Genomic DNA, 10,181 nt, shown 5'->3' with positions numbered 1-10,181 from the left:
CTTGCATTTTTTTCTTGGCATTGAAGTGATTCTTACACCCACTGGTCTATTTTTATCTCAACAAAATACATCAGAGATCTCCTTGCAAGAACAAAAATGGAAGGCGTCAAGGACCATGTCACTCCTATGTCCACATCAATTCAACTCCTTCATCACGATGGCTCACCTTCGGCAGATGCTACGTTGTATCGCAGTGTTATCGGTGGCCTTCAATATTTGGCTCTGACACGTCCAGATATTGCTTATCCTGTCAACAAACTTGCGCAATATATGCAAGCTCCAAATCAGACTCATTGGGCTGCTGCAAAGCGTATTCTTCGGTACCTAAACAATACTCTTCACTTTGGTCTTCATCTTAAGCGGCATCAACTTTTTCAACTCACCGCATACTCCGACGCTGATTGGGCTGGTGACCGTGACAACTATTCCTCCATATTTGCTTATATTATTTACTTTGGTGGTAATCCTATATCTTGGTGCTCAAAGAAGCAGCGTACAGTTGCTAGATCGTCAACTGAGGCAGAGTATCGTGCCATTGCTTCCACCGCTGCTGAAATTTCATGGCTTGTCAATTTGCTCTCTGAGCTTAGCATTACTCTATCTTCTCCTCCACACCTTTTATGTGATAATCTTGGTGCCACTTATTTATGTGCAAATCCCGTTTTCCACTCTCGGATGAAGCACATTGCAATCGATTATCATTTTGTTTGAGACAAGGTATTTGAAGGCTCCCTTAAGGTATCTCATGTTTCAACGACCGATCAACTTGCTGATCTTTTCACCAAGCCTTTGGCTAAGCAACGATTTCTAACTCTTCGATCCAAGATTGGCGTCTTCGATGGTGACGCCATCTTGTAGGGGCATAATAGAATGAATAGATGTCAATCCCTTCATCATAGCAAGATCAATTCAAGCCTTGAGTTACACACGTAGTTTATGGCTTAACAATTGTAATTTATATATTCACGGGATTCTTGATTTATTCTTTCCTTAACTGATGTACCAGACATGTATATATTCCTTCACTGTGAAATGAATAGAAAGAAACTTTCTTACAAACATTTGCATCAGTTAATTTCTTGTTATATTCAACTATTGCTTTACTTAAGGTAAGACTCAATATGTACTAATGTACCTTCAGTAACTGATTGTTCGTTCTTTTTATTTATTTTAATAAACTTGATCGCTTAGTAGAGGTTCATTTCAGAAAAAAATAAAAATAAAATAAACACACCGATCATAATAGAAAGAAGAAAAACAAGTACTTGAAGCCCGCAATTACCCCACGGCAGACAAATATTATATGATAGTGATGGCTTTAGGTAGATTAATGAAGTGCTCTTCCATCATCCTCTAGGATTGTATCTTTAAAAGATTTATCATAAGGAATCATAGGCACAACATGCTCTTGATAGGAAACCATCACATCCAGTAAGTACGGTCCTGGAGTTTCTAGCATTAACTGAATAGCAGCTCTAACATCTTTCTTTTTTGTCACCCGAGCTGCAGGAATTCCACAGGCTTCCGCAAATTTCAACATATCTGGAAATATTTCAGACTTTCTTAATGGATCTCCCAGAAACGAGTTAGCTCTATTTGCTTCAAAATACCGATCCTCATATTCCACATTCATGCCCAAGTATTGATTATTTATCAGCAATATCTTAACAGGGATATTCTCAGCCTTGATGGCAGCCAATTCTTGTAGATTCATAATGAAACTTCCATCACCATCGATGTCTACAACGATTGCTCCTGGGTTAGCAACAGCAGCTCCCATAGCAGCAGGCAGTCCAAAGCCCATGGATCCAAATCCTGAGGACGTTAACAGTTGGCGAGCCCTCTTATACATGTAAAACTGAATAGCCCACATTTGATGTTGTCCTACTCCTGTACTTATAATTGTTTCTTCATCATCAGTCAACTCATTAAGAATTTGAATCGCGTACTGAGGTGGAATCTCTTCCCCAAATGTCTTATAACTGAATGGATATTTCTTTTTTTGCTCATGAAGCTCCTCCCTCCAAGCTGAAAAATCAAACATAAATCCAACTCCTTCACTTTCCAATATCATATTCATCCTATCAAACACCAACTTTGCATCCGCACAAATGGACACGTCAGGCAGCTTAACCTTCCCAATCTCATTGGAATCAATATCAATATGAACAATCTTAGCTCGAGTTGCAAAATCCTCAAGCTTTGATGTCATACGTTCATTAAACCTAACCCCAGCAGCAAGGAGCAAGTCACATTCATTCACAGCATAGTTAGCATAAACAGTTCCGAACATTCCTACCATCCGCAAACATAACTCATCTGTACAAGGAAACAACCCTAGACCCATCGTTGTGCATGTTACTGGTATACCCGTCAGCCCAACAAACTTCCTTAACTCCTCACTAGAGTTCAAACAGCCACCACCTACACATAACACAGGATTCTTCGACTCCGCAATTAACTTTAAAGTCTGCCGCAAGGCTAACTCATCCGGCTCTTTAGGTAAACTAGAAATGCAACTAGGTAACTTAAATGGCTGGTTCCAATTCGGAACAGCTAGCTCTAGTTGTACATCCACTGGTATATCGATTAAGACAGGGCCTGGCCGGCCTGATGTTGCTATGAAGAATGCCTCCTTGATGATCCTAGGAATGTCATCAACATCAAGGACAAGATAATTGTGTTTTGTCATATACCTGGTCACCTCCACTACAGGGATTTCTTGAAATGCGTCAGTACCCAAGAGTTTTTGGGAAACCTGACCAGTGATGGCCAAAATGGGGATACTGTCAGAATAGGCATCCATGAGGCCAGTCATTATATTGGTGACGCCAGGTCCAGACGAAACAAGACAGACGCCAGGTGTTCTGGAGGAGCGGGCAAAGCCTTCCGCAGCGAAGATACCACCTTGTTCATGGCGAGGGAGAATGCTCCGGATGTTGGAGCGCGTGAGAGATTGGTGGATCTCAATGGACGCGCCACCAGGATAAGCAAAGACTGTGGTGACACCTTGGCGTTCCAGGGCTTCCACGATAATGTCAGCACCTTTTCGAGGCTTGTCTGGAGCAAATCTGGAAGAAAAATCTGTTTGTTGGAATGGCGCGGTACTGGTTGGTATATTGAGAGTATTGTTCGTGACGTGGAGGGTGGGCTTTTTGATCCGATTATAAGAATAAGGAAGCGGCATAAGCGGTCGGGATATTGTCGGTGGAGATTTGGGGGTGTTGAAGATGAACGGCGGGGATAAGGTGGTTGCCATTAATGCAAAGTGTTGCAAGGAACTTGGAGAAGCTATAGTTGCTGCTAAAAATACATAGTTACTATGTCCGCAATGCTATATATAAAAAAATGTTTCACGTGGTTCGCTCTTCTTTTGAAAATACAACACGTTTTTTTATTACTTTTTAAAATGAATTCTCAACATTTTCTTCCAACGGATTAGGATTCCACCTGTTTCTGCGTAGTAAAATTATTGATAGATCTGATTGATAGTTAATAGATAAAAATATGAGATTAGTTTAATACTAGTCATATACTCGGGGCGTGCTCATTAAAATTTTATTACTTAGGAAAAATTTCAAAATTAGGCCATTTTATTTAACATAAAATCCATTATATTGATTGAAACTTTTGTGATAAATATGTACTTTAAGATGTAGTTTTCAGGTACAAAATCTTATTAGATTTTGTACAAATATTAATTTTGAACTTTTTCTCTTGGTTATACTCAAATTCAAGTATGTCTAATTTTTAGATATTATAAAGAACAAGAGATTGTGTTTTCTTTCAAGTGGATAAGCTGTTAAGCAAATAAGTTATCTGGGAATTTCACTTTCCAAATCGAGAATAATTTTTCACAAAATCTTAGTGGAGCCTAAATTTGAGTAAGATTAAATGATAAATAATAGACAAACATCGAAATTCCATTTTTTAAACAAGAAAAAAATGCAAACAAATTTAGAAAAGAAAAACTTTTTTTTTTCCAAAAAGATAGTGTGATATAGAGGGAAAGGCGATTAAACAACATGGAATATCTTGTCGAAATTAATACGTTCAAATCTCCAATGCCTTGACCTTTCATGATATTATGAGAATTAAATGAGAACCTCTCTTGAATATCTGTTGAAGTGAGTTATCTTAACAAAGCCTTTAAAAATTTTGTGTCATGTGCCTATTATTAAAGAGAATAAACTCCTACGCCCATTCCGATGATGAGAATCCTCCACTTGATGTAAATGAAGCATGTTCCAACTAACCCAATCAAAAGCCTGTTGGCAATAGTGTATCAGGAGTAGCTTAACCCTTAATACAATTTCGGCAACTAATAGGGTCTCTCTTAAAATTAAGGCCCCAACCCCATCTTAGCACATATTCTCAATAATAAAAAATTATTTTACAATTATTTTATTGTTTAAAAATTGAATTATTATATTTGTGAAACCATGCTTAAGTGTGAAGTCCATATGAAAATTTTATCCGAAAGAAACTAAAATCCATATGAAAATTTTATCCGAAAGAAACTAAAATACTAAAAAAAATACGATCTTCAATACACTAAAAGTCGAAAATTTTAGGCCCCGTTTGGTACTGTTTTGCAAGTTATGTTTTCGTTTTCATTTTTATAATACACACATAAATCATGTTTGGTGGATTTATTTCACAAAACAAATTACAAAACACAAAATCCGGATTCAATATTATAACTATACAACTGAAAACAAGTTAAACATGTTCTCCAAATTTTACAAACTAAACCCAAAAATGAATTAAAAAACAACAAAAAAATCGTGACCCTGCAGCCCTCACTTTTCTCTTCACTGCAGCCCTCACTCTCAATCCAGTTCACTGCAGCTCCCTCTTTCCCCTCAATTTTCTCAATCTAGTTGCAGCAAATCTCTCTCTTGGTCGCTCTTGGTGTGCTAGCCACTGCCGCAGCTCTTTCTCCGCCGTAACCGCTGCTGCTCCGACTCCGTCCAGCTGCTGCTACTTCGTCTTTGCTCTCTCGGATCTGCACTTGCTCTCTTGGTTCTTTGCTCTCTCGGATCTTCGTCTACTGCTACTTCGTTGTTGCTCACTCGGATCTGCACTTGCCCAACCATTGTTGCTCTCCCGGATCTGTCACTTGCTGGTGGGCAGTTGAAGCATGTTATCGGAAGGCCAATATTTAAAACTGATCAGAAAGAAGATTGCATTTCAATGGCAGTTCTGTATTCACCTCCAAGCATCACTAGCAGCAGCATCACCTACATTCCTGAGAAGGGAAAAACTATTTCCCTTGGCCAACAATTTATGATTGCAATATTTTTAACTCTTTTGTATCACTTTTTGGTTTATGTTTACAAAAAATTCTGATTCTGTCAAGATTTTTATTTTTTATTTTTTCCTTTCAATTGATGAAAATCACACACATTCACGTCCATCAATCATGATCCACATTGTCTATTGCCCTTTTTTTTTAAAAAAAAAAAGTAAAGCTTTCATTATCATTTAGAATAAATTTGTAAACATACTTTTCTCATTATAAAATTATTGTTATTAAATAATTTATTTTTTCATTGTTTTAAAATTATTTTCATTTTATCAATAGAATTGATTATATCAAATATTAGGATTAAAATATAGTTAGGGTCCATAATTAATAAAGACATTTTAGTGGGGATAATATAAGGATCTTAAAGGAGTGTGAAAAGCATTACTCTAATTTTTTTAAAAGAATATATACAGTATATGAATAGGCATATAAAATTAAAGCCAACACCAAATACACAATTAAAGCCCAAATTAAAAAAAAATGAAAAGACTCAAATTCTCCACCAATCCGCCTAAAAAGATAAGAAAATAAGGTCTTAATCAAAAACACTACACTAGCATACCAAATACCTGGGTGGGTATTTCCGTGGTAAATGATTCCCAAATCTTCAAGTTGTAAGCTGTCCGCATTGAGTAACAAATAACCAAGTTCAAAAAGCAAGTTCAGGCTTTTAGTTATCAATATTAATGCAAAAAGTCATAGCAATGCAACCTTTATGCTGATTACATTACTGAAATTGAGTGGGGGATTAATAGCATGTACTGAAAATTGTATGTTATAATATTGAATCCGGATTTTGTGTTTATTAGCTAAATAATTAATGTTAATTCTTAAACTTTATTATCGTGTAATTTTTTTATATTAAATTTGGTTAAATTATTTTGTTGTATTTGTGTGTATTAGGTAAATAATTATTTTATGACTATAAATATAATGTAAATGATTAGTAAAAACTGTTTTTAAAAAAAGCATTACCAAACGCATATTCTCTGTTTTAATCATTTTCAACTGTGTCTACCAAACGCATATTACTGTTTTCAGTTTTAAAATATAGGATACAGAAAATGATACCAGATGCATATTTAAATTCGAAATACAGTAACTGCAAAACACCATTTTTATTTTCGTTTTTATTCTCAGAAAATACAAATTCAAAAACAATACCAAACAGACCCTTATTTTCTTGTTTAAAACATCAAATTTCAATATTTGTCCATCATTTATAATAAAATATTATTTGAATTTAGGCCCCACCAAGATTTTATTTGTTTAATGACTTCTCTACCTGAAAAAGAATTGTTCAAGGCAATACTTGTTTCCTTCAAACTAAAACACAAGCTCTTATTCTTTATAATCGCTGAAAATTACACATACGTGAACATAACCAAGAAAAAAACTTCGAAATTAACATCTTGTAAAAAATCTGATAAGGATTTTATATCTAAAAAATAAATCTTAAATACATATTTATCACAATCAGTATCATTAATTTTAATGTAAATAAAATGGTCCAATTTTGAAATTTTCCCGAAGGCCTAAATTTTATTGAGCCGCCCCAACCTGTTATGAATCCTGTGATATATTGTGTGGTTTAAAAAAAAAAAGAGAGAAAACAAAGAAAGTCAACAAGCCCCAGCAAGCTGATAGTCGAGGAATTTAAAATTGGGAAATTATCAACCATATACCCTTAAATGACATCAGTATCAAACGTGCTACAACACTTTTCAAGTGTATCACTCGTATACCCTAAGTTGACAAAACACTTCTGCCGTCCACCGATCCGTTAGCTGCCGTTTGCGAGCGCTGACATCATAAGGGTAATTTAGTCTTTTTTTAAAAACGACATGTCATCCCATTTACCTAGTAAAAAACGGCATGTCATATGATATATTTTGATAAAAATGACATGTCATCCCATTTATCGGATAATTGTTAATAATTGCTTAAAAAAAACTACTTTACAACTGAATCTACTCTTCCAAATTTAACCTAAATTATTGAAAATCTACTCCTCCAAGCATCATTATTTTTTTTATGGTATAATATGTATAATTATAAATAATATATTGTTAATAATTTTTTATGGTATAAGATGGATACTTTTATGGATAATTGTTAATAATATGTACCATTAATAATTCATTTTTTAATAAAAAAATGTATTGTTAATAACAAAATAAAAAAAATTTGTGTATTGAAAATTTACATTAATTTTCAAGGCAAATTTGTTTTTTTACCTCATTTTGAGTTTAAAGGGTAAAACAGTCATTTTGCTCAAATTCTGTTAAGTTCTTAACTGTAGTAAACGGAAAAGTGGACGCCAGAACTCTTTTGTCAACTTAGGGTATACGAGTGATATAAGCGAAAAGTGTTGTAGTACGTTTAATACCGGTGACATTTAAGGGTTTACCGATGATAATTTTCCTTTAAATTATTTCAGCGCCCCGGTGACTTTCACTTGACTGTGACATATATAATTCAAGATAATAATTATTTCCAAAGATGTGAATTTAAAACTCAAAAAAGAAAAAGTATTTTTTGACAGTAACGGAGTAAATGCAGAAGTGTTTTGAAGTATTCTAAAAAATTATAAGGACAAAGAGACAATTAGAGCAAACTTAAGGGATGAAAAGGAAATTTATCCTTATATAAACCAAACCCTTCTTGCCTTTTCTAAACCAAACCTTTCTTGCCTTTTCTTCTGAATCATTGCCAAAACGACAATCAGCTATCCGTTTTTGCCACTCTTCTTCTTATTCTGTCTCACTGTCGCGGCAGCAAATACAGCTTAACCGACGATCCCTGGAACCGAACCCACCAATGGCTGCATGCAACCCATGGAACGGAGGCCGGTCCGGCGAGAGGTGTACGGCAGGATCTATGACATCACCCACCGTATCACAAACTGCATGCCGGTGTATGCAGATCAGGTTGATGGAGTCGGGGTACTCTTATGGCTTACTGACTGTACGAAGAACGGCTCGTTGAGTAATATTTCGGAGCTGAGATTCACGTCACATACGGGAACACATACTGATGCCCTGGCCATGTTTTTGATCATTATTATGATGCTGGCTTTGATGCCGATGCTGTTGATTTGGAAGTTTCGAACGGTAATTATGTTTTATCCTCTGCATATATAACGGAGCAATCACATTTAAACAGAAAATTTAGACCGTAATCGGTGATAAATCGATCTTGGTTTTTACACTTAATAGAAAATAAAGTAAAATCGATGAAATTTATGACTATTTCTGACAACTCTATTAATACACTATATCTCTTTATTTTTTGCCATATAATATTAATATTATTATAAGCTTTCGGCTCCAATCAAGAAAGCATCTTCTTTCCCGTTCAATTTACCACACACACACATATACATATAGTCATAGAAATATTTTAATCTAGGATCTTAGACTTTGTCAAAGTCTGAGATTATATTATTAAACCATATATCCTAATAATTTTTCTAAATTTTAATAAAGTCTAAGATTTTTAACCAGACCAATACTCTATATCATACTATTGAAATATACTAAATTTTTATTGAAATATACTTAATTTTTATTCTATTTTTTAATTTTTTTCAATGGAGTTTAATTATATTGAATGAAGTTAAAATAATGGCAGAGGCAAATTAAAGTGTTAGTTGAGAAAGAAAATCTAACACGTAATCACAAAATCACGATTAATGAAATCATATTAACCGATTGCGGTTGGCATAGTAGAGCATTTAGTTATGTAACCACCAAATTGTTAAGTCCAAATTAAATCTTTAATCCCATACCTCTCTAAAATTTGAACATTGTTCAAAAAGAAAAGTCATTGGGGGCAAATAGTCATATAGACCTCTAAATTTTTAATAAGGGATATTAAGAGCCCTTTTGACTATTATACCCTTTAAAAATAGTAACTAAGAAAATTGACTTTAAATTGTTTTAATAAACAAACGTATAATTTAAATAGTTTAATTTGTCTAGTAAACTAATAATATTAGAATGTTTTTAATATATTTATAATGGATATTATTATATTTATTTTAATAAGTATTTTTATATATTATAAATATTTTAAGTAAATCTTTGGGTTAAATATATTTTACAATTAATAAAATATATCTCATATATTAATAATATTAAAATTAGTTTATACAATATTGAAATAATTTAAATTTTAATATTACGTTTCTATTTATTATAAAAATTAGTTTAAAATAATATAAGATTCTTATTATATTTACTTTAATATTATATTTCTATTTATTATAAGGCGTTGGAGTCAACGTTTATAAGTTAATAAAGTTAAAGGGTATTATAGTTAAAAGAGAGTGTTGGTATCTTTTATTGAAAACATTAGAATTTAAAAGATTATTTCCTCAAACCTTAGGACATAAGTGTTCTTTTCCCTAAGATTTGTAATAAATTTGTTTTAAATTCAATGTTTTATTATTTGCGGGACCTACAAAACCCCTGCTGATGAATTACTTATTTGCAGCCAACTGTACATTAATTATATGTAGATTGTGCTCAATTTTGACCCAAAATCCTTCTAATAATTCATAGAAAAAAAATAACACTACACATACAATCATTTTGACACACAAAGACATACATATATGCCACATATTTTGTTGCGAATTGTTTGCCAGTGAAATTAATTGTTCAATTTTTTTTTAATGTCGACGGTAATTGCTAATTGCTGGGTGACATATATATAGGCCCTGGCCTATTAGTTGATGTTCCAAGAGATAAAAACATATCAGGTGCGTAGTCTGATCCTTTTCATTCAATTTCTGGTTATAAATTATAATTTTACTTTAATCCGTTGAATAATTTTTTCAAATTTAGTGATCATATTGATTGATTAA

General features: G+C 33.4%; 1 protein-coding gene and 1 pseudogene across 1 annotated transcript; one reads left to right on the top strand and one right to left on the bottom strand.

Annotated features, from left to right (window-relative positions):
• Positions 1-1,327: 1,327 nt before the first annotated feature.
• LOC18032084 (acetolactate synthase, chloroplastic) lies at positions 1,328-3,187 on the bottom strand. Its single transcript, XM_006420307.2, has one exon. The coding sequence runs from the start codon at positions 3,185-3,187 to the stop codon at positions 1,328-1,330; it is 1,860 nt and encodes a 619-aa protein (XP_006420370.2).
• A 43-nt stretch (positions 3,188-3,230) lies between these two features.
• Positions 3,231-10,181, top strand: part of LOC112098876 — an 8,475-nt pseudogene continuing 1,524 nt past the window's right edge.

Source organism: Citrus clementina, unplaced genomic scaffold (genome assembly GCF_000493195.1).
Source record: "Citrus clementina cultivar Clemenules unplaced genomic scaffold, Citrus_clementina_v1.0 scaffold_9, whole genome shotgun sequence".
Classification (NCBI taxonomy): domain Eukaryota; kingdom Viridiplantae; phylum Streptophyta; class Magnoliopsida; order Sapindales; family Rutaceae; genus Citrus; species Citrus x clementina.
This window is presented reverse-complemented; position numbering and strand designations above follow the sequence as displayed.